We start from the raw sequence: 27,283 nt of genomic DNA, 5'->3' as shown, positions 1-27,283 counted from the left end.
TATTCTGCAAATTATGCATCTAACACTTAAAATTTTTCTATAAATATGGTTAACAAATCAATCATGGAGAAAATTGTATTGATAGTCAGAATGTTATTCTCAGATTTATGATGAGATAATAGATTTTTATAATTAGAGACTCAAAGACCTTGCTATTATTAGTAAAATGATTGATTAGAAGTTAGTTTTGATTTTTGCAGCTGTGACACAGTAGTTAGAGTTCTGGCTCAGAACCTAGAGGTGCGAGGTTAAAGACCGGCTCTAGCCCATTAAGCAACATTTTTAAAGAAGGAACTAAGTAAGGAAGGAAGCGAGATGGGTAAGGAAGACATGAACTTTGAGTTAAATGCTCTCCTGTGGTGCTCTGTGATAAGACTGTAAGAACTTCTGAAGCACCTAAACGCATAACTACCTTCACAGTTTTTAAAAATAGAAACAATACTTTTCATAACAATGGCTATTTTTATCTTTTATCAGTCAGTAGATATTTTTATTTAAGATAATATCCAGTTGTATTGCCAACAGCCCATAGTGATACATGAGTTTGACTCTTGTATTCCTGTAGGCCGCTTGCCTGAAGGTTTCTTCTCTTTTTGAAAATTTTCTTTTTATAAGAAAAAATGTTATAAAAAATAAAGTGTAATTAATAAAGCTGATATTATTGTGTTTTAAATATTTGGAAATCTTAAATATTTTAGTTCTTACATCCTCTCTAATATCAATGTTTTTATTTTTTTATTTTTCTATTATTGTTGGTCAATAAAATAAATAATTCTCAATAAATATATTATTTTATTATAATTTTTTAATTCTTAAATATTTTAATTTTTACATTTCTCTAATATCAATGTTTTTATTTTTTTGTTTTTTTATTATTGTTGCTCAATAAAATAAATAATGCTCAATAAATGAATAATTTTTTGATACAATTTTAAGTTATTGCTAAATATAGTTTTTGAATTATTAGGAAAAAATCAGTAAAAAATGTGTACAAGATGACAGTTTTGAAAAGGTACTTGATGTTTCATATTTTATATTTAAAACTTGGTTTTGATGAATTATTATAAATGAATTATTATGAAATTGAATTATGAAATTGAATTATTATGAAAATGAATTATTAATGAATTATTATGAAAATTGGTTATGTTTTATATTTTTAAATAAATAATTCCTTATACTTTCCCCCTAAACAAAAATATTAATGTTTCATACAATGTGCAAATAGCTTTAACATAATTTTTTATTGGTTAATTTTTAAATTACTCCCCAAATTTTTTGGACCTAATAATCATTTTTTTCTTATAATTTTAATTTATAATCCTTAAATTATCAGGTGTTTTAACGGTTATTAATAAACTAAGAATTTAAGACCAGAAGTATTTCAGCATATTGCAATTTCACTTAATTTGAGCCTTGTATTATATATTTAACAGGTTTAGAATATTGGTTATATATATTTAACAGGTTTATTAAAAGTTGTTCCAAGTTTTTCCAAGAGTAGATGAAACAGCTTTGATCATAGTTGCTTTTATTTATAGCCATTGTGATATTTAAGTTTTGTCAGATTTATAACTTATAAAGACAGCCAATTTACAACTTTTGCTCATCTTTATATAATTTTTTACACATAGATTAATAAGTATATATTCATTTAAAAAGTTTTTTTTAATTATTGTTTTTTTTTTCAGTTTCTGTTTATTTTTCATATTTATTAACAAAGTTTGAATTAAGTGTTTTAGATTGTGAGTTTTGGAAATATTTCTGGTCTTCAAATTCTTACTTTATTAAAAGACTTTGAATACTGTTTTAATGAAAAGGTAAATTTATCATAATGCATAAACCAGGGTTGATAGGTTTAAACCAATGGTTTAAACCAATTGAAAAAATATCAATTTAAACCAAACTAATTTTTTGTTAAAGATATTAAAACCAATTGGAGTTGCTCTAGATAAGTTGCAAAGAGATCAAACAAACATAATGGACACTTCTGAAATTTTTAAAGAGCTAATAAACATGTTATCATTTTTATCAACTGAAAAAATATATATTATATATTGGAACAAATATATAATAAATATTGGAAACTTAATATCTTTATATATTAATGTTTCCAATATTATATATTTATATATATATATATATATATATATATGTATGTATATATATATACATATATATATATATATATATAATATATATATATATATATATATATATATATATATATATATATGTATATATATATATATATATATATATATATATATATATATATATATATATATATATATATATATATATATATATATATATATGTATTAGGGTGACAAATAAATTTATTGAAAAATAATTTTTTTTTTTTATGCTCTCAACCTATTATTTGGTTCCATTTAATGAAAAAATGATACTGGGAAATTTTGGACACAATTTGTTAAGGTTTAGGGGTTGCTCAATCCAATATTTTATTTTTAAAAAGCTGCTCGAACCCACATTTTTCATATTTTATCATTTATCTTTTCTATTTTACTAATTAAGTTGACAATGCTATCAATATTTTATTATTTGTTAATCTAATGAGTCATGCATAATACACATTGTTTTCTTTAGAAAATTAAAAAGTAAAAATAAAATAAGTTGGCTGGCATTTAAAACACCCATTGTAATATTTCATCATCCAGTTAAGTTACTGCATCAGTATTGCACTACTGCTAAAACTATTGCATTATCCTGTAAATACAAAATATATTTTTAAAACACATTATTAGAGAGATATTTTCAAAATTGATTTATTGTAAATGGAGACAAGAAGTCAAAATGAACTATGGTTTATTGGTCAAGCTACATCTGTGATCACAGGGCACAAATTGCCATCTAAAAGACAAGTTTTAAAATCTTATTTTTTCTTCATAAATAACAACAATGTAAAAGAAAGTGCAGGCCTTGTGACAGATCAGGTTCTAGACTTTTGGCAAAGAGCTAGAATTCCAACAAAACAACGTTATCATGTTATAACACATGTTGAAAAACTTGTTGAGAAATAAAGAAAGCTGAAAAAGAATAAAGGCAGAAAAACAGAAACTCAGCAAAGAAATGTGGAAATTTTTTCTCAAGAAATTGAAGAACTATTTGATATTGCTCATGAAGATGCTTTAAAATTAATGACAATAGAAGAAGACAAGACCTTTCTTACACTACAAAGAGAAGGAAGAAAAGGCTATATGAGTTCAGTTGATTGTGAATTATTCAAACAAGAACAGCGTATTTTAAACAGAAAAAAAGCAAATGAAGAAAGAGAAACAAAAGAGTTAAAAAGAAAAAAAGAAGGAATGTGTTCAACAGTCACAGACCTAGTTTTGACAGAATCAGACTCCTCTCAGGGTACAGATAATGAAGTAGATGACTCTATTCCATCATCAGCAAAGAAACTGAATAAGAGTGAAAAAAAAGAAAAAAAGAAAGTGATTACTCCAGCATTTTGTTCAGCTCTTGATCGTTTGAAAATTCCCAATCGTTCTGGTTCCTTGGTTTTGTCTACAGTTTGTCAAGGGTTAGGTGCCAATGTTGAACATTTATCTACATCATATGAATCTCTTCGTTGTGCACGTATTGAAAATTGTAAAGAAGTTGCAAAAAGAATTATTTTAGAGTTCAAACCACAGATTCCATTAACTGTACATTGGGATGGAAAATTGCTATCCGATTTGACAAGCAGAAATGAAGTGGATCGACTACCCATATTAGTGACAGGATATGATGTAGAAAAACTGTTGTCAGTCCCAAAACTGGATAGAGGCACTGGTGAACAAATGAGTTATGCAACAGAACAAGCTTTAAAAGATTGGAACATTTCATATGACAGAATTGTGGCGCTCTGTTTTGATACTACTTCAAGCAACACAGGTATACATTCAGGTGCTTGTACCTTGCTGGAAAAATTAATTGGAAAGTTTTTATTATACACAGCCTGTCGACACCATATTCATGAAGTGATTTTATCCCATGTTTACAAAACTTGTTTTGGAACATTTTCTGGTGCGGAGGTTAAGTTGTTTCAGCGATTTCGTGATCAGTGGAGTAAACTTAATTCTAAATCATGGCTCTTAACTTATGCAGATCTCAAAGTATATGGCGCACTTGTACCATCAGCTATAGAATTTGCTGTAATTATGATGCAAGGATCAAAACAACCTCGCAACAATTCCAATGAGTTTTTGCAACTAGCAATAATTTTTTTAGGAAAAAATCCTCCAGGCCACTATTAAAATCTACTTGTTTCGACATCAATTTTATTTAACAAAAAATGAAGTGAAAAATCTTCTAGGATTTTCGATTTTTTCAATATTGATTTACATGGAACATTGGTTTCGGGCTCCCATTTCTTCATCTGCTCCTCACAATGACCTGACACTGATTAGGAAATTGAATAAATTCAAAATATTTGACAAAGAAGTAGCTGAATCTGCCATAAAAGCCATTGCAGGACATTTATGGTATTTAACTGAAGACCTTGTGAGTCTCTCTTTTTTCAGTAATGATGTTGATAACCAAACTAAAGAAAAAATGTTGATTGCGCTTGAAAAGCCAGCCAATAAAACCCAGATAAAAAGGGTTGAAGGTAAAGGATTAATGGATAAAATTGTAAGCATGAACTTAGATGACTTTGTAACAAATAGATCAAAATATCTATTTGAATTGCTTGGAATAAATTGGGCATTTATGAAGGAACATTGCCCAGACAAGTGGAGTACAATAACGGAATACCAGGATGCACATAAAATTGTTAATTCTATGAAAGTTGTGAATGACACAGCTGAACGAGCAGTGAAACTGGTTTCAGATTACACAAAAATCTTGACAAAAGATGAAACTCAATTGCAATATATTTTACAAATTGTGGAAGACCATCGACGTCAAATTCCAGATATGCAGTCTACAATTGTTAACGCATTAATAAAAACAAGTGAACAACCTGAATCAAACATTGAATAAAATCATATAAATAACACTAAACTTGAATAAAATAATTAAAATTTTGTAGTAATGAATAAAATAAAAAAGTATATTCATATTTACTTTACGTTGACCCTTAAATCTGATAATATCAAGCTCATTGAGCAACCTCTAGATATGAAAATATCCTAATAATATTTTGCACAGTATATTTTTTAGTTAAAAGGAACACAATAAAGGGTTGAGAGTTCAATTTCGAGCACTTTGATTTTTTTTTGTCGCCCTAATATATATATATATATATATATATATATATATATATATATATATATATATATACATATATATACATATATATATATATATATATACATATATATATATATATATATATATATATATATATATATATATATATATATATATATATATATATATATATATATATATATATGTATATATATATATACACATACATATATATATATACATACATATATATACATACATATATATATATGTATATATATATATATATATATATATATATATATATATATATATATATATATATATATATATATGGATAGAAAGCTACTTAGATAAACATGCGCAATCTATATACTATGGAGATAATAAACTCTCTTCAATTTTCTGTAGTCTTTATAAACAAAAGCCAGAGTATAAATACCTGTTGCGCACAAATAGTACCCTTTTAGAGCCTTCATGCAAAACTAAGCTTGAGCAATTTAAAATTACTTATCGTGCACCTCATATCTGGAATAAGTTTTATTACTTAATCAAAATGTTATTCACTTTGAAAACTTAAATAGCTTTAAAAAAAACTATTGAAAAGAGTATTTTAAAGTATAAAAATTTACTTACTGATTTTTTCTAAATTTGTTCACTGCTAGCTTCTTATATAAACTCTTATTTTTTAATATACTTTAATATATTTTTCAATCATTGCGTTAGCAATAAACGTGGTAATATTAAGAAAAAGTAACGATATATGTTTGTATAATTGTAATCTTATATTTTAATACAATTATAATGTAACAATTTAATGTAAAAATTTTGTAAATATTTTTATTTTTCTATATGTATATGTATATATATATATATATATATATATATATATATATATATATATATATATATATATATATATATATATATATATATATATATATATATATGTATATGTATGACAATCTAAAGCGGTTCTTGATGATAAGACCTTTTGGTCTTCTGCAAGTTTCCCGCGTTCTTCTTACAGTTCATATTACAGAAGTTTGTTTATTATTTATGTTTGTGATTTTTTATATTTGTATGTATATTCAATATTAACTAATCTTTATTATGAAATCACAAAAATGCGTACTATGGAACAAAAATAAATTAAAAATATTAAAAAAATATATATAAATATATATATATATATATATATATATATATATATATATATATATATATATATATATATATATATATATATATAATATTTGTTATATATTTTTTTATATAATAAATATTGGATACTTAATATCTAAATATTGGAAACTTAATAATATTATTTATTATACATGTCAGTGATGCTCATTTCTTTGCAAACTCGCTAGATCCTAGATATTTTGTGTCTAATCTTTCTGAAAATGAAAATGAAGCTGCAATGACCTTTGCAGATAAAGAATTTAAGAACTTGCTACCAATTTTTGGACTGCATCATTATCATGGATATTGAAGGCAGGGGTGTGGGGAGTCGTAAAAAAAAAGTACCAACTCCAACTCCAATCTTTGAAATTTTTTAGAGTACAACTCAAACTCCGACTCCAAAGCAAAATGTTTGAAACATTCTTTGAATTCTTTAAAAAATATTGCTCAATAATTTAAAAATTTTCTTCTTGCTAAATATATAAAAAAGTTTTTGAAGGTTAATTATTTTGAATGTGCATGTGCATGTACAATATAGTTGCGATTTTGTTTAGCAGCTCTGACTCCGCTACGAATGTTGCGACTCCACAACTCTGATCGAAGGTTTGTTAAATGCACCAGCTTCTAGTGCTGGAATTAAAAGAATTTTTTCAACTTTGGAGCTTGTTCATTCTAAGTTTAAAAAAAAATGGGAGTAGAAATAGCGGCAAATCTTGCTTTTATATACAGAACATTAAATAATGATGTATTGGTTGATGAATTACAGCAGTAATGTTAATAAAAATATAATTTACTCAAGTAAAATGACTAATGCTTTTTTTTTAATTGAAAGATTGACTAAACTTACATATTTTAATTTGTTGTTTATTTAAATACCAGTTAATTTAAGTATTAAAAATAAAAATTAAATTTATAAGAAGATAATAATTAGAAAAGGTTTGAAAAATATGTGTGGTAATTTAGAAATCAACCAATAAAATATTATACTAAAGCTATTTACATTGTATGAAACATTTAATGTTTATGAAGTCAAATGTATAGCTACCAAAAGTAGCAATGTTAAAAATATGAATCATAAAATAGAAGTCAAAAGTACAGCTACAAAACTAGCGATATTAAAAGTACAAATCATGTTATAGAAGCAAAAGTACATCTATCAAAGATAGTGATGTTAAAAATCTTCTAAAGACAAGATGTTAAAAAAATTCAAAGTTTTTTTTAAAATTATTTTATTATCAGAACTGTAAGTTAGCTTTAATTACATTTCATACAAAATCATTTTTATTGTATATATTATTTTTATATTGTTACTATTATTATTACTATTACTAGCAGTATGCAACCCAGAATAAGTAAGTTTATTAATAAAGGGGAGCATTATTTTTTATATTTACTATTGTGTTCATGAATAAGCGACTCGTAAAACATTTCTTAAACATGGTCAAAATCAATTATGGTAACAAAAAATACATTAGAGCTTAGTAATGAGTGTTCTAATAGTGATATCCTTTATTAATAAACTTTTGTTAAACAGAGGAGACAGACTGTGTTTCAAAGACACTGTGTTAAAAAAAAGTTACAATAAGTTATTATATTAATAAATTAGTTATTGTTTTTAATGGCAAAAAAATGGCACAAAATAGCTATAGCACAATTTACCATTAAAAAAAGGGCTTTTTTATGTTATCACTAAACACAATTATTTTCACCTCAATAGTTTAGAATCCCAATATCTTCTTAACTGTGAATAATGATTAACACAGTAAATTTCATATTATATGAATTTACTAAATTAAAACCATGTTTCAACAGTAAGTACACTAATAAAGCAATGACAACTAAAAAAAAACGAATGCAATTATGTTTGAACTTCAAAAAAAATATATAAAATCATTTTATTTTAAGATAATCATAATCAGTTATTTGAAAATATGATAAAATTTGATTCGTAAAAAGTGCGGTGACTAATATTAGAACTAAAACATATATAACAAATCTGATAATAGTCTAATTTTTTACAGTCATAAAAAAAGTTATTATAATAATACTCTTTACCTTATCAGTCGTGATATCGTAGAATATCTAAAAGTAATGAGAAACAAAGTTGAGTATAATAAAAAGTAGATATAGTTAAGGTTGAATTTTAATTTAAATATAAATATTAGCACTTGGTCCACTTATCTGATGGGTCCAAGAAATTATAATTGGTAACTTTGAAAAAAGAAAAAAAAGAAAAAGATATGTAGCATAACAAATCCTAGTGTTTATATTTTGATGCTGGTTATAGTAAGAAATATACTTAGCCTTAGTTCTAAAGTGTCTTAAGTAAAAAATAATTAACAGAAATTAAGACCACCCAACACTATATAGTGCCAAGTAATACCACAACTTAGTAAGATCTCTTGACTGGCAAGGATAACAATCTTGCTTTATGCACTGCTAAGTAACACAACTTTTTAAACTTTAAAATTAAAAAGAAAACAGAATATAAACATATATAAGCTTTAAACATATTATATTTTATAAACTATTACCATTAACTCATAACATTAACTTATATTTTATAAACTATTACCATTAACATGAAAACATACCTATCATAAACTATTAATTAAAATTTGAAAATAAATTTGTGTACTTTTTTTTTAACTCACACCATTATAGCGGTTGCAGGCAAAAGTAATAAAAAGATTTGATTTACCAGATCTTTTTCATTACTTTAACTTTTTAATTGTACCCATAGCATTTTTATAGTTTTTTTTAAGACTTCCTAAGTAAATAGAAAACTATAACGCGTCCTGGTCTAACATTATGATTATTACCAATGTTGCTTACATCTTCATGTAAGGCATCATATTGCATGCAGTTTGCTATGGTTATTTCTATGAAAGCAAAACACTGCTCTTCAATTTTAACAAGTGCATCAGCAGCATATTGCTGAAATAGTTTCTTGCCATGATTTAACATGATTTCTAATCAATGTTGCATGTTCAGGGTTGCAAACCAATTATGCTATTTCTTGGAAAAAAGTGAATAAGCCATAGGATCTAAGTTAGCTGACATACTCAATATAACTTCTAAATGACCTTTTGGGTAAATAACTTCCCTGGAAGCAGGTGGAACACCATCTTCTCCAACAAATACAACTGCAAATTCACTAACTATAGTTTGCAAATAAAACATTAAATTATGTAAGCAAGGTTGATTGTGATGTTATTGCTTTCTAAAATTTACTGCTGCAAGTGGGTCAGAGATAATCAGTCGATAATGTTGGGCAAATATTTTGATCTGGCCTAAGATTACCTGCACAATGAAAAACTTGACCACATATTTTAAAACATGGTGACCTATGATTCATACGTTAAACCACATCATTAAATAAAGCAAAACAAAGACAGGCATATTAAATTCTAATATATTTTAAAAAATTGATATTGGAATTATGATATATAACTTCCTGTAAGTATTTGTAAGTCTTGTAAAGATTGCGGTAATAGTGAAAATGGAAGCAAAACTACCTTTCTATTATAGCAACATAAAAAATGTGCTTCATCAAGAAATTTTTTAGCACAGCAATGCTGACAGATCTGGTTCATTTCTCCTAAATAATTATAATCTAGAATAGTATCACTTCTTACTATACATTCTTTTTGTCTAGCAACATTTCTTAAATTTTGAGAATGATTTATCACGTCTAGGCCAATCTCTTTCATTTATGTGATTATTACTTTCAACTCATCTAACCATGATGTTCTAATTTAGGTATAAATTCATTTCTTCTTACCGAGCAGCATTTCTTACAGTTTGATGACAATTAATTTCAGCTTGCCTAATTATTTCATTAAATTATAAACTATTTTTAAGTTGATAGTGTTTCTTCTAATAACTTATTTAAGCCTAATATCATCCATTTAAATTTCTCTATTATCAATAAACATATTAACAGTGGTATTATTACTGTAGTAACAAAAACACTAAAGAATTTCAAGAGTTATAACCTTTTCTATAAAATTATTTACTACTATTTTAAGTGACAAAAGAAATAAACAACTTTAATAAATCGCCATTATTTTAAAAAGAAAAAGGAAAAAAAAAAAAAAAGGAAATTAAAGTATCAAAATATTAATAGTCAAAATTGTAAACATATCTACAAACATATTTATCAAGAGATAAATAATAATGTTTAAGTAAAAATCAACAAAAACCTGCAATTCTAACAACAAAGATATTACTTAATAATAAAAACAAAAACATAATGTTAAATGTTACTTGGTTTCCTATCTATAAAACAAATTTATTTAATTATTTAGAAGAAAAAAAAGAAGAAAAAATCAAAATGCCTTATGTAATGTAAAGCAGTTTATTAAAAAAAAACTCAAATGTACAATACTTTAGAATATATGATATATAAACCTCTACAAATTAACTCATTAGTTTAACTACTGGTTTACCATTGAGGTCGAAAATTGATAAACAAAAATTAAAATAATTTATTATTATTTAAAAAAACAATTGTTAAAATAACAACCTGTAACAATTTTATTTAGGGATTATCCATATTTTTTTCGCAATGTCAGTATATTTTCATCTAAAGTAATAAAAAAGATGAAACCATTTAAGAACAAATTTAAAAATATAAATATATATTCAGATACCTTAAAAAAAGCAACATTCTTTTGACAACATAAAACAGAGTTGTTTTTTTTTAATTTTTTCTATACCTAATTAATTTTATCTAAGAGAAAGTATACATATAGATACAGACAAATATAAAATATACTGAAATATACGCAAATTTATGTAAATACACTTACATGTCCACAAATAACAGTCTCAATTTATTTAAAGGAAAGAAAACAGGCTATAAAATTTAGAAAAATACGAAAAACCAACAACAAACAAACATTTATTTAAATTTTTATTGCAAAATTATACAATGAACATCATCTATTCCACTTGAAACTAAAAATTTATTAGCTCTAATCTTGCTTGAAAGACCGTGGGGAATAAAGAAACGCTTTTAGAAAAGCCTAGAAACTTTATTAAAAACGAAAGTGAAACGACACTAGTACTACTACTACTACTACTACTACTACTACTACTACTACTACTACTACTACTACTACTACTACTACTACTACTACTACTACTACTACTACTACTACTACTACTACTACTACTACTACTTCTACTACTACTACTACTACTACTACTACTACTACTACTACTACTACTACTACTATTAAATTAGCATATTCATATTAAGATTATTATTATCATCATTATTATTATTTGTTATTATTATTATTATTATTTATTATTATTATTTATTATTATTATTTATTATTATTATTTATTGTTATTATTATCCAACTCTCTCTTAACCCTCAACTTCAAAACACAATAAACTTCAAAAAACTTCAAAACAGTTTGTGTTTCACTTTCAGTGAAACACAAACCTTGTTCAACAAACAGAAACCTTGTTGAACAAAGTTGCTGAATGAAAAACATAGGTTGAGCATGGTACTTCCAGAGACGTAAATTGAATTTGAACTTTGAAATTCTCAATAATATTTAGTTATTAAATTTTATTATTAAAAATGAATGATAACTGCAACAACTACTCAAAACTTATTATCGTATGGGGTTTAATTACACAGAGATTCAATAGAATAATAATGGACCAACAATACTTAAGTTGAATTGTGAACAGGGTACTATTTTTTAGACAACTTTTACTATTTTATAGATAATGCTCTTTCCTAATATTCGTAAAAATATTAAAAAGATGATTAAATTAAACCATCATCTATGGCATAGACTAAGAGCAATGAATTTTAAAAATCATCATTTACTAAATGAATATATAAAATGATGGGTGATAAGATCTATAAAAAAAATATATAAAATGTATAAAATAATAATATATAATTAATTAGTTAAAATAATTAGAATATATAAAATGATTAGTTGTGTGATCTACCAAGATCTATAAAAAAAATTTACAGTTGAATATAAAAAACAACTATCAAATAAAATCAAAACTAATCCAAAGTTATTTAATGGTAATAAATGTAACTTTAACACAGCTTTAATATTTACATCATTAAAAGTTAAATTGCATCATTAGCATGTATTTTTCTTATAACAATAATAATTATAATATGGTTTTATAATGAGATTATATATCATAATTTTAAGATGAATATAAATATTTTTCATTGACTAACAACTATTGAGTTTAGTAATAAAAATAGAGTTTATGGTTAATAAAAAACTAAAATTTAAAGACCATTACTAAGTGCAATATCTGGAAAAGAAAATTAAATATTAATGTAGAGCATATTTTTTTTTAAGATAAAAAAAAAAATCGAGTATGCTTTCAATGAATGTCCTAAAAAATGTACTAACGGGCATTTTAAATGCGAAGAGATAAAGAAACATGTGGTGCAAAAAGTTAATTCTAATATAAACGGTAATGAAGAAAATTCAATGAAGACTTTGGTTTTTCATCATTCTCTTAGCTGCAAATATGCAGCAATCTGCAAAGATGCAGCAATCTGCAAAGTTCCAGAATGTGGATCTATTAAGTAATTTTTTTTTTATATTTTATTTCTCTTGTATTTTAATTTCTCTTATGAATTTATTTTTTTATGAAGAGTAAAAATCCTTATTCAAAAATTTGACCCGTTTAACAAGGTACGTAATTAGTAATTGACCAAAATTCTGTTTCGGCTGAAATTTCGGTTTCAGTCCTTTTTATAATTTCGGTAAAAACCAAAATTTTGGTTGAAAAACATCCTAAAAACCAAAAAATTTGTAAGATTTTAAATTTTGATCTAATTTAGAAAAATAGTTATTTTTGAGAGTTTTTACAAAATACCTCAAAAAAATCGTGTTTTGCAGAGAATATCTGCCATTAGTTAGCTTTTGCTATTAAATTATATTGCCAACTTATGTATTAAATCTTAATTTGTGAAACACACGTAATCAATTCCAACATAATACACATATTAAAAAAAAACAAATGTAAAATAGCATTTTTAGATAAAATTTTCTAAAGAAAATAATTTTGATTAGCAGAAATGTTGGTATTGGTTTCGGTAAAATATTTTCCAATATGTCGGTTTCTTCACCGAGCTACAGTACCCGAAATTTTGGTTTATTTTGGTTTTGGCTTTTTTTCTGTTTCGGTCGATCACTGTAATGAATAAATGTAATGATAAAAAAAAGTTTGATACCACATGTCAAACAATGACAAATATTAGACTTAACAACTTAAAAAATGTAAAACAATGGCTTAGTGTAAAATAATTTGTAAATTTTTATAAATATTGTTTAAATCAAACACTTAATCCATATTTTAGTTTTAAAACTTTTCAACATTTTTAGTGTCCCATTTTTAAATTTCAAGTACATTTCCTGGATATTAGGGTCATATATATTGTTTTTTTAATATATTATTTATATATAAATCAATGAGATTTTGTAACAAGTTCACTGAATGTTGACCATTTTGAATTGGATTCATATCTTATGAACTTTCATTTAATGGAAGGGAGGGGGGCAGGATTTGTAACTGATGAACTTCTAGGCCACCTAAAATTGAAAAAAAAAAAAAAAATTTTAATAAAGGCTATCATTGATTAGGCTATATGGCATATGTTCTGGATCACAAATGTAGTCAACGATTTGAATTTTTAACTAAAAACTTTTTTAAAGATCTAGGCTGCATATGAGAATAAATGTGCAATGGGAAACAACAATGAGTTCAATAAAATGATGTGATTCAACTCTAAATAGAAGTTTGTTTAAAACTATAACTAATGTTGGCAGTCCTTTTTCTACTAGAAATGCTATTTATATTTCCTATTTGGTTTTTGATTATTAGTATTATGTATTATTTTGAGGTGGCTACTTCCAAAAAACAAACTGATTGGATCAAATAGTAATTTACACAATGGTTAAAAATCTTTATATTATTTTTCTCTTTATATAATTTGCTTTAGAGCTGATCTTTTTTCGTTTTCACACTAAACCAAAACAGTATGGCAGATGCAATTATGACCAACTTTTCAACTGCATTCTAAGCATTTTAGGGTGAATTTATTTTATACAATGTTTTTTTAAGATGGTATAAACTACTTAGTAACTGTAAACTACTATTTTGACTTCTGAGAAAATCCATAAAGCTTTAGTAGGCTCAAACTTTTGCTCTAGGTAAGGCATCGACATAAAATCATAAAATTGTACTTGTACTATGTATCACAGATTATATTTCATCTATTCAAAATAGATATAAAACTCACTAAGTGTCTATATGCTGCTTGGTATGCATGTTCCCAACATCATTTAAACTTTAAAATAAGGATAAAATATGTCAAATCGTATACTTAGCCCTATGAATTAGGGTCGACATTCCGCAATGCCGACCTAACTGCGGAACTCAAAGTGTTTTAAGTTGGCAAAAAATTGCCGACCTCGTTTCTATGCTTTATGGTAACCCCTGTGTGTCAAATTTTTCGCCGACTTGAAACCGACAACTAACATTTTGAGATCTGCAATTTATTGCCAACCTAAAAATTTTAGTTTCAAGAGCTGTATGTGTATTTTTAAAACTAAATTATACTGTACAGCCCTCGGAATTAGGAAAAATGAGGTCAGCAAAAATTTATACAAAGTTTTATTATATAACATAGAAATAAAGCTGGCAGTTTTTTGCTGACCTCAATTAATTCTAGGTTGGCAGTTAGTTCGGCATTGCCAAATGCTGACCCTAATTTCGAAGGCTGCTGGATGTGTATTTAAAAAAAGTATTAAAATCATGTATTATAATACACGATTTTAATACTTTTTAAAATTCTTTATCAAAACCAAGTCATACTGTATGTGTAAAAGTATTAAAATCCTGCCAACTTGTTTTAAAATTTTTTATTTGTAGCTATTTCAAAAACCTAAACACACATGCTTTAAACTGAGAAAAAACTGAGTAAAACTTGTAGATGATTCTAATATTTTTTACGTATAAAGACATTCTAATGATTTTTGTTGACAAAGAACCCATTTTTGTTAACAGCATTAGGATTTTTTACACATTTTTCTAAATTGATGGAAATTTAGATCAACACAAATACAAAGATATATTACATAACGTAATGGAGCTGTATGCTGATGATAACCTACCTGTTGCTTGGATTTTAATGCATGATAACAACCCAAAGCATACTGCAAGGTCATTAAAATCATGGCTTGTGGAAAATAAAAAGAATGTTCTAGAATGACCACCCCAAAGTCTCGATCTGAATCCTATTGAGAACTTATAAAATGATATTAGAGTGGCTTTACAAAATAATCAAACTACTAATTTTGATAATATTTGGGGGGAAATTTAAAAAGTCTAGGATGCCACAACTGTCGAACAATATCAAAGGCTTGTTAGCAATATACCATCAAGATGCGCTGAATAATAAGGGCTACCCAACAAAATATTAGTCTTAGTTTTAATATTTTGATGTAGACAAAAATACAACACTGTTTTTTGTTTGATGTGCTATTTCTATGATCTCAACTTTTCATTGTACAGTTAATTGTTGGTAAGTCGAACGCCTATTAACTCAAACTTAAGTCTCTCGAACTGTTTTCTATAATCCCTTGAAAGTAAGAACAATAAATTTTTTTCGCTTAGGTTGAACATTCATTTAGTCAAACCATTTTCTTTGTTTCCTTGGAGGTTTGAGTAAGTGTGAGTTTACTGATCTATCTTCATCTATCAGCACTCCTTGCATGTTGCAAGGAGTGCTGCTAGATCTATTCAATAAATAGGTAGAACATGCGAAGAATGCTGCTACTTTGACTGACTTAGGTAGAACATGTAGGAAGTGCTGTTACATCAATTGAGGGTTTTGGTTTGGGCAGGCAATCTATCAATTTAAAAAAGTGGAAAAGTAAGCATAATTTAAAAAAATAAATAAATAAAGTTAACATTTTATGGTACAGACAACCATGCATGTTTAAATATATATATATATATATATATATATATATATATATATATATATATATATATATATATATATATATATATATATATATATATATATATATATATATATTATATATATATATATATATATATATATATATATATATATATATATATATATGTATATATATATATATATATATATATATATATATATATATATATATATATACATAGATATATATATATATATATATATATATATATATATATATATATATATATATATATATATATATATATATATATATATATATAAGAAAAGCATTCAAAGAAATTAATCAAGACAAGAAATATTTATCCATTCGATTAAGGAATAGGATTTGTGAGAATAGAACATGATAAAGCAATTGAAAAAATTAGAGAGCAGATTGGTCCAAAATTTATTACTTTTGATCCCACTTTAAGTAATGCAATTAAAATAAAGTCTTTCCTTTCGAAGCTTTACAAAAAGCAACGTTTTTCTAAAGATGAATATGAAAACATATATCCAAGTGATTCTATCCCACCACATTTGTATGGGCTTATTAAAGCTCATAAACAAGACAAATCATATTCGATGAGAGTCGTTGTATCAACTATTGGCACACCTTGTTATAGAATTTCGAATTACTTGTTAGAAGAATACAACCGGTCTTAAATGAAAATCCTATTAGCTTAAAAAAAGTCGTGGTTAATTGACAAAGATGAATTACAGGTATCCTTTGATATTTTGAACTTATATCTATCAATACCATTAAAAGAAGCAACTTTAGTACTTTTGGATCAATCTTACTTTAACTGAAACAACTAATTGAACTTATTTTGTTTTGTTGTAATTTTGTTGTTGAAACGGTAAGATTCATGGGTTAGAGAATTCAGGCCCAGTTGGATTGTCTTTTATGGTTGTTTTGGCTGAGTCTTTTTTACAATACCATGAGGAAAAGGCAATAAAAATGGCAATGACAATCATTTCTTCAATTGATATTAAATCCTTTCATAGATATGTAGATGATAGCTACGCTAGGTTTTCTAACTTAAAGCAGGCCGAACAGTTCCAAACAACCCTTAACAGACAATATCCTTCTTTAAAATATACTATTGAAGTTAAAAACAAAAATAAGATACTTAACTTTTTGGATATAACTGTTATTAATATTGCACAAGAATAATATGAGTTCAAGGTTTACAGGAAAGATGCTATAACCAATATCCAAATCAAACCTCATTCTAATCACGATCCCAAAATTTTAAAAGCAATTTTCAACGGATACATACACAGAGCATACTCAATATGCAGCAAAAACCATGTAAAAGATAAGATAAATTTTTTAATTCAAGTGTTTACTGAAAATGGGTATGATGAAAAAATGCTTAAAGATATTTCTTATCACGTTCGAAAAAAACGTTTAGCAAATAAAAATGAAGTTCTATTAAACTCTAATAACCTTCCTACAATCTCTTTACCATGGATAGCAATAATACCTCCCAAACTTAGAAGAATATTCAGATAAGCTGGTTAGAAGAATATTCAGATAAGCTACAGAATTGTTTTTAAATCAAATGGTAACCTAAAAATGCTATTAACGTCTAGAAATAAATCAAATTACCACGCAACAGCCAACCTGGAACCTATTTAATTAAGTGCAAATGCTCCAAAGTGTCGGTGAATCAAAACTTCAAATACGAACAAGGGTTTAACAACACCATAAATTTTTAACTGAAGGTAAGTTAAACCAGTCTGCATTAGCTTTGCATGAAGTAAGTTGTGGTGAGGATATTGAATGGGATTCAATATCCTCATCAATATATATATATATATATATATATATATATATATATATATATATATATATATATATATATATATATATATATATATATATATATATATATATATATATATATATATATATATATATATATATATATATATATATATATAGATGTGTGTGTGTGTGTGTATATTAGGGTGTCCCAAAAAATTTTTTTTTTGAAGAAAGAGATATGCGCTATCTAGAACTTGGTTACTAGGTATATTATGACCAAATATATCAGAATTTTTAAATATAAACGGTTATAAGTGCTTGGTGTAAAACTTCAAATTTTTGATTTTTTTTTGATTTTTTGCTATTTTTACGATAAAACTTGTAAATATTAGAAAAAAAATTATGTTATGCATTTATCATATTAAAAATTATGTGAAATATATGCTGCATGTGTTGAAGAATTGTGGAAAGAAATGTTGAACAAATATTACAATCACTTCAAATCTGATTTAGCTGGGTTTTAGTCAGATTTTTATTTATATTTATAAACTGTAACAGTTTTTAAAGTATATTCTTCTTCTCATCTTTTTCAACATCATCTTTTTAATTCTTTTTTTTTTTTTTTTTTTTTTTTTTTTATTTCACCTCCCCAAGGCCCAGAAGGCCACTACAGATGAGGAGGCTACTTAATTGTGGTTATAACCCTCTCTCAACTCTATAACTCCGAAACACGAACCTTGACGAACAAGGCCGCTGCGCGGAGAAACAAGTTGAGCGCGGTACTACCAGGGACGTGGTGGGGATCCAACTCGGAACCTCTCGCTTATGAAGCAAGCGCTTTACCACTACACCACTACCGCATATACAACTAAAGCCATTACAACAAGCTGCTGACTTAAATACCAGGTATGATTTTGCATGCTTTTCAGTATTGATTGAGAAAACTCGGGATATTCTTTACTTAAATCAAACACATCTTTGAATGCTGCTGAATCATTAACTGGTGCTTTAAAACTAAAAGAGCTTTTGAAAAACCAAGGACAATATGTTAAAGATATAAATAAAGAAGCTGTTTTAACCATCTTCTTCTCCTTTTCATTCATGATGTTTGAGATGTTCTTTGTCATTTCTAATGTAAGCAAATAAATTGCATCTGCCATAAACCTTGCTGCATGGCAAGCTCCTGGCTGATGAAATTTTATAGCAGGAACATAACCACCAAGGTAGTAAACATATAACTGATAAAGATTTTTGTAGTCTCCTCTTTTGAAAATATTTTCATGAAGTGCAGTTTCCCCAAACTTTAATGCTGCCTTGGCTATATTATAGACAGGTGATCCAATCTCTAAAAAAGTCCAGTTAAATTTAACCAGATTGTCTGATGATGTGTCTATCTTGTCAACAATTGTTGACCAAGCCTTCTGTAAGCGCACGTAAATTTCTCTTCTTGGAGACTTGGTCTCGGCGTCAGTCAGAGTCATAAAATGTTTAATATGTACTTCAATAATATGGTGATGACACATGCACCAGACAAGACTTGTATTAAGGATAGTTGACAGGATTGTAACTGCTCCCGCAAATTTTCCAGTGTTGGGTGCAGTTGTGTCGCAGCAAACACCGATGATATTGTCGACAATATTATAGTATTTCAAGAGATTGAGGATTAAATTTGCCTGCTCGGACCCAGTTGAATTTTTTGCCTGCACTATGCCAAACAAAAAATCATCTCTACATTTCAAATCTGGGCTAGTTACACTAACTGCAATTCTCTCACAGTTAACTGTCAGATCATTCTCTTCTTCCAGCTGTCTATCAAGTTTCCCATCAAAATGGACTATGAGTTCTTTTCCTTTTAAAACATCAACAAGATCCTGTCGTAGTGTTTCTCCTAAATCAATTAAATTATACATTTAAAATAATAGAGATAATAAAAAAAATAAACTTAATCACTTAGGTGAATAATATTTACCAAAATTTTCAATAATTCTGTATCTATTTCTGTGCAATAAAGCAGGTGTTGACTCATGCAAGTCAACACCTGCTTTATTGCAGATAGCAGAAATTATAGCAGTCTGGGATCTAACACCGATTCTATACCGAACGCTAACAGCAGAAGTAGCTTCAATTAGTTCATCTGGAGTTAACTCTAAAATTATTTTTGATTTTTTTGATTTGGATACACCATATTCAGAATCATCACTTTCTTCACATAAAATGGAACTTTCAAATGGGCTAACATCATCTTCAAATTCAATTTGTCCATCCAAAGCTTTGTCAGTACTTTTCTCGTCTGTTGATTTCTGCAATCTGTCAAATGTTTGCAAAGTCCTTTTTTCTTTTTGAGCCTTTGCGTTTTTCTGATCATTCAATTGCCTAACTCTTTCGTATCTCTGCTTTCTTCGCAGAGCCTTAATTTCAAATTCTTCATGCTGTGCAGTCATGGTCATATTCCTTTTAGATCTCTGGTCTTCTTAGAAGGCTACATCTTCTTTCTTTGCATCTTTGGTTCTTCTCTGATCTTTCATAATCATGTCAATTATTGTAGGAACAGATATATCAAATAAGGTCTAACCTCCACTTGGAAATCTACTTGCTTTAGAGTCTAGATTCCTTTACTTGAACTCCAGATCCCTTTACTTGAACTCCAGTTTAGTTTACTCCATCCTTTCATTTTATTATATTTCTCTGTGAGTTTTAGGATCCTTTCACTGAAAAATATTACATAGCTGAAGTTACTAAAAAACAAGATCAGCCTATAATAATTTTTTTGTGTGTAAAATTTACCTAACAGATCTTCGACTAATGTTGCATGTAAAACCAGCTTTTATCTAGATGTCAGTGACAGCTGAAGTTAGGCATCTATTGATTGGCGTTCGCATGCTCTATACTGGCAAACTAGACTTCTGGTTCCTGTTTTTGTTGGACAAGCAATAATTTCTTTGCTGGACTGAAATCTTGTGCTTCTATATAAAAGAGAATTAACTGAAATATATTATTATATTCATGAACTGTAGGTCAAGTAAATAAATTAGAAAAAAACTAGATATCAAAATTACCTAGAAGATTTTAAAAAGTGAAAGTATTGCAGGAAATTTTGACACTGGGCAGCTGGTTGACTGAAAACTCATTTATGGGGTATTTTAACAGATATAGAGATTGTCTTAAACTGCTTTGAACAGTGTACTTTTCTTTTTTCCCTGGTCCTTTTTTGCTGAATTTTTTTACTGTACGACCCATTTTTAACAATATATTTAATTAGAAACTGAAAACTTAGAAACAGTTTAAATCACATGTATATTAAAGTAATCAAAATTTTAAAAGTAAAAAATAGCAATGATCAATAAAATACCAATAATCAAGAAAAAAAGTAAAATATACAATTGAATAAAAGTAAAAGATGAATACTTTTAAAAATTATATTATAAAAATCCTACTTTTGAATAAATTTCATCTTTTTTCACATGTACAATTAAAATAATAAAAACTTATAAAACATGACAAAAATTGACATTTTTTAAAAATTTCAAGTTTTACATCAAGCTCTTACACTTGTCTCAGATCAATATTTTTTATATATTTCGTCTTTTTACATATAAGAGCTAAGTTTTTGATAGCACACAAAAAAATTTTTTTTTTTGGGACACCCTAATGTGTATATATATATATATATATATATAATATATATATATATATATATATATATATATATATATATATATATATATATATATATATATATATATACATATATATATATATATATATATATATATATATATATATATATGTATATATATATATATATATATATATATATGTATACTTACATATGTATGTATATATACATATATATATATGTGTATATATATGCATATATATATGTGTATATATATATATATATATATATATATATATATATATATATATATATATATATATGTAAATGTATATATATACATTTATATGTATATATATATATATATATATATGTATGTATATATATATGTATATATACATATGTATATATATATATGTATATATGTATATATGTATATATATATATATATGTATATATATATATATGTATATATATATATGTATATATGTATATATATATATATATATATATATATATATATATATATATATATATATATATATATATATATATATATATACATATATAAATGTAATTAATAGATTGCCTGCCCAAACCAAAACCCTCAATTGATGTAGCAGCACTTCTCAGATGTTCTACCTCATTGTCAGTAGTAGCAGCATTCTTTGCATATATATATTGGGGAATATTATAGACTGTTTTTAATAGGGCTGATCGTGTTTGGGCGCTGCCTAAATTCAAAGTTGAGGACCATTGTTTTACATTTTTACGGCAAATATTGTTTTTGTTTTTTTGCAATAAAATGGCTAATTTTCTGCTAAAGTTTGCCGGAGCGAGGGGGTACCGCCGCCCAAGCTTTTTTCCTAGAGTAGGCCTTATATATATATATATATATATATATATATATATATATATATATATATATATATATATATATATATATATATATATATATATATATATATATATATATATATATATATATATAATGGTTTGTACCTTTTACTTTTTATTTCTAGGAAAAACTTAAAAAAACGTCTCAAACCAAGCTTGAAGACAGAACCTGTTTTTGATTCAAGTCAACAACTTCACATAATGTTTTCTGTAAGCTTTTAGTTTTTTTTTACTTCTCTTTACAAGAAATGCGGAAAGAAAATGTGGAAAGAAAATTAAGAAATGACTTTACTGAGTATTGTTTTCTTGCTCAACATATTCTTTATGTTGAATTTTGTCAATAACTTACTAATATTAGAATTATATACAAATTTCATTATAAAAATGTACAATGAGTTTTAGCTCTCTATATAAAATTATATAAAGATTGTTTTTATTATTAATTTTTTATCCTTAGCAGTTGCAAGATAAGTTATAAGAACTATTGTTGCATTAGAATAGTTATAAAAACTATTGCAAGACTATTATTGCAAAACAAGTTGCTATAAGAACTATTGTTGCATTAAAAACCTTTAAAAGTTCTGCACATATTTATAATGTCACTTGCACTTTGCATAGAAAGGTAGAACAAAAGAAAAAGACAAGTTGTTTGTATTTAAACTTTTATTAAATAAGTTTTGTGTATATCATAATTGTGTAAATCAGTTCTAAACGAATTTTATATATATATATATATATATATATATATATATATATATATATATATATATATATATATATATATATATAGACTATTATTCAGACTGATTTTTTATGATATTTATAATTAATCTTTGTTCCAATGTGCATAAAATAAAGAAAAAATATATATATTTCTAAAAAAAAACATAAAACTAAATATATAATATCTGAGTTTTATCTCTCAAAAAGTTAAAGTTTGGTTATCATTGAATCATGATTTCTCATAATAGTTTTTTTAGTGTTGAATGAATTTTTAAAGTGTTGGCTCATTAAATACTATATAGAGTTGGTTGATAAGTTTGGTTCATAAAATGCAAAGCGCACCCGCAATGTATACTCATGTCCTTCTCCTCTCAAAAAAAAATTTAACAACAGAAAAAAACAAGGATTTAAATTAACAGCTTTATTAAAAGCTTTTGTTGGATTCATAAATGTAAATAGTTCTAGCATAATAGTTGCAAATGCTTCTATGAACTGAAACCAATAATTCATTGTTGGTACAATATAAATAGTACCTAACAGTTATCATCTTAACATAAGTAAAATAGTAATAAAACTAATTGATGAAAAGCTAAAAAGACAACATATTATGATTTCTTAAGTATATTAGAATACTGCTGGCATTTTTATGTTCTATTTGCTTTGTAAATACACCACAAAAAATTTGAAGAACATCGGACAATTTTTATAACTGCCTCATCGACCTCGAAATTTCAGCATTTTTAGTAATTTTTAAAAATATTCCGAAAATTAAAATTTTTTAATGTAAAAAATATGCGACAAATTTTATATCTTAACAGTAAATTAAAAGGAAGTTTATTTTAATACTTTTCCATTAAAACTGTTCAGTCTTCACTGTTTGTTCCATGCGTTCAGTTACAACCAACATTTGAAAGTAATGCTGATTTTTTTGGATTGGGAAATCTTCGCCGGTGACAAGAAGAGCAAAAACAAATATTGTTTTTGCTCTTCTTGTTTTGTTATTGTAAAATTAAATGCAGTGACTAGAGCAATTCCACCTTCTGTACTATCATTGACAACTTTTCGTACCTTAAAGGTTTTTTTGCGGCCTGATAATTTGGAATATCTGACCACTTCTCAACATCCTCCTTCAGAAAAGACATTTCTGACTGTAAGGCATTAAAAAAGAAGCGTAAAGATGGTCCAATGAAATACTCCAGAACTCTTCAGTTCCAGTGTATTGGATTGATCGACAATCAAGTTCTTGATTGCCTGCAATTTGATCTTGCAATTTTGCTACCATAAGTTTTTTTGTCATAACGAGCACCAGATCAGAACACAAACCAAGTGGTGCTAATTCTTCTCCAGGATACCATAAATGGCGACTCACTGCCTTCAATGCAGTTTTTTTAGATATCTTTTGATATTGAACTGTACTGTAGGGTGTCCCAAAAAACAATATTTTTTAAAAATATATGCTGAGACCCCCTTAATGTGTTCCATCTAATACAAAAACACTAGATTTAAAATTTTTTTGAATAAAAATTATTTTAAAGGGTCCCTTAAGACCCTCAAATATTTAATGGGTCCCTAATATTTTCAAAAAAAAGTTTTTTAAAAGTATGTCAACCTGGTACTAAAATGAAGCAAAATTATATAAAAATTTCAAAAATAATATTTAATTTGGAAAAATTTTAACTTATTTATCAAAATTGTCATAAAAATACATAAAAAATGCATTTTTTTGTTTTTTGTTAAAAAATGTAATTTTTCATGTAATAAAACCAAAAATAACAATTCTATATTTGAAATCTATATTATTTTTGAAATTTTTTGAACCATATAGTCTTTATCTCTAGATACAGCATTGTCTGCTTCGCTTGAACTATCTGATGATGACAATAATTGTTTTTCTATATCCAGACATTCTTTGGATTTTCTCTTTCTCTCCTCTTTTTTGATACCATGTTGAACTTTGTTTTACATTCTTGATTTTTTACTTCTTTTTTTTTCCAAAGTTCTATCTACACCTCCGATGGCATATTTTCTCCCTGAACAATGGTCTGCAAGAAATATTTGATATTCTTTTGTTTTTATCAGCTTCAATGCATCGTAGTGAGCAATATCAAAAAGACAATTTACTGAGTTCAAAAAATCTTCTTTTACCTGCTGTGCTGGCCCATTACGACCCTTGTTCTTTAAAATATCTCTGTATCTTTCCAATAAAGCTTCAGTTTTACAAACAATACTTCTATGTTCAACAGCTGGAATTATAGCCTTGGCCCAGATCTCACACAATTGCTGGACTACAGTTTTTATGGCATCTTTTAGAGTTTGACTGTTCTTTTTATGATGGAAAAATGTATTCTTAAAACTTCCAAACTTGGGGGCAAAACTCTGCCACTAAAATGTGGTTCTTGTTCCCCAATCAAATAAATGTAAGTTTTTGATCTTGTTTTAGCCATTATTTCTGTCTGCCAACCACCACTTGGTTTACATTAGTTCTATAATCTAATCTTTGGTAACTATAAATAAGTAAATAAAAAATGTTTTGCATTATTTATTTTTATTTCATTTATCTTAAATTTGTTTTAACATTGCTGTCTGCAGTCAAGATTCCGGCATTTTGTTTGTTTCGTTTTTATTTGTGATCTATGATCTTTGGTAACTAATAAGTTAGTAAATGAATACTAAATACAAATTCTTTGCAATAGTAATTACTAATTAGCTCTTGGAAATAGGTACAAAAGTAAATATTTTAAAAAATTAACCCCAAAAATGAAAAATCTGCAAACTTTAGGTCCCATTAGGCAGTTCTAAATATTTTCTGATTGCAATAATATTTCATAGTTTTGTTTTATAGGTCAAAATGAACATAAAAATCAAAGTGCCTCTGTAATTGGTGGAATTTTCAATATTTCACAAAAAAAAAAAAACTCATTTCAATTTAACCTCAAAAGATATAAAATATTTTGAACACATTTTAAACACTTGTAATAATGACTTTTTATTCTTTTAAATTAAAGTCTATAAAAAACTTTTAAAATAAAAAAGTATTGTTTACAAATTATTAATAATTTATTTTCTAGTTTCCCTTTGTATTGAGAAAAAATGTTCACTATCACAAAAACCTTTTTAAAATATTTTAAAAATGGTTATAGTTCTAACATAAATAAAGCCTAAATTATTTACTTGAATGATAAAAGTCATGAATAAATTGAAAAAAAGTCTTTTTATAAGTTTGCTAAGCTTCTACGATTTATAAGCTTTTACAAAATTATTTGAGAAGTGGGTCAAAGCATTTGACAAAATTGACCTGTGGATCAATAAATTTTCCAATTTTTTAAAAAAATTGCTCACTCACAAAACATTTTTAACTGTTTTATCTAATATTCATAATTTCAAGAAATTATGAAATAATATATATATATATATATATATATATATATATATATATAAACAAAGTAGGAAATAAAATGTAAGATAATTGAGAAATTATATTGTTATAGTAATAGTGTATGGTTTTAATTGTGTATTAAGAAGAGGTTTTTCCATTTCAATAGGATACCTACCTTAATTTTGAGTTTGTACTTAGAGGAAGCTCTATCAATAATGGAAATGCAATCAAGATTTGTGGAATTTTTGTGATGAATTGAGATGCTTGTAAATATGGGAGGCTTTATCTCAATTTAAAAGTTCTGAAATCCTTGGAACATACGTTAAGTCCTGCTTTAGCTAACTTATTTATGATTCATCACTGAAATGTTTGGTCACAAAACAATAATTGCAAAAAAGTAGTTATATACAAAAGGTATGTAGATGGTATCTTTTATATCTTTGAAAATAACAATGATGCACTAACTTTTCTAATATATATAAATAAACTACATC

At 26.1% G+C, this 27,283-nt stretch overlaps 1 protein-coding gene across 1 annotated transcript in view; it reads left to right on the top strand.

Moving 5' to 3' along the window:
• LOC136089216 (probable serine/threonine-protein kinase gdt4) overlaps positions 1–27,283 on the top strand; it is a 69,194-nt gene that overhangs the window by 7,471 nt on the left and 34,440 nt on the right. Inside the window, exons 4-6 of the mRNA XM_065814968.1 lie at positions 968–1,012; positions 12,745–12,977; positions 22,816–22,900. Of these exons, the coding sequence (XP_065671040.1) occupies positions 968–1,012; positions 12,745–12,977; positions 22,816–22,900 (363 nt within the window). The remainder of the gene's footprint in view (positions 1–967; positions 1,013–12,744; positions 12,978–22,815; positions 22,901–27,283) is intronic.

The sequence above is a fragment of the Hydra vulgaris genome, chromosome 13, assembly GCF_038396675.1.
Source record: "Hydra vulgaris chromosome 13, alternate assembly HydraT2T_AEP".
NCBI classification, from domain to species: Eukaryota; Metazoa; Cnidaria; class Hydrozoa; order Anthoathecata; family Hydridae; genus Hydra; species Hydra vulgaris.
The sequence above is the reverse complement of the archived record's forward strand: the minus strand, read 5'-3'. Positions and strand labels throughout refer to the sequence as shown.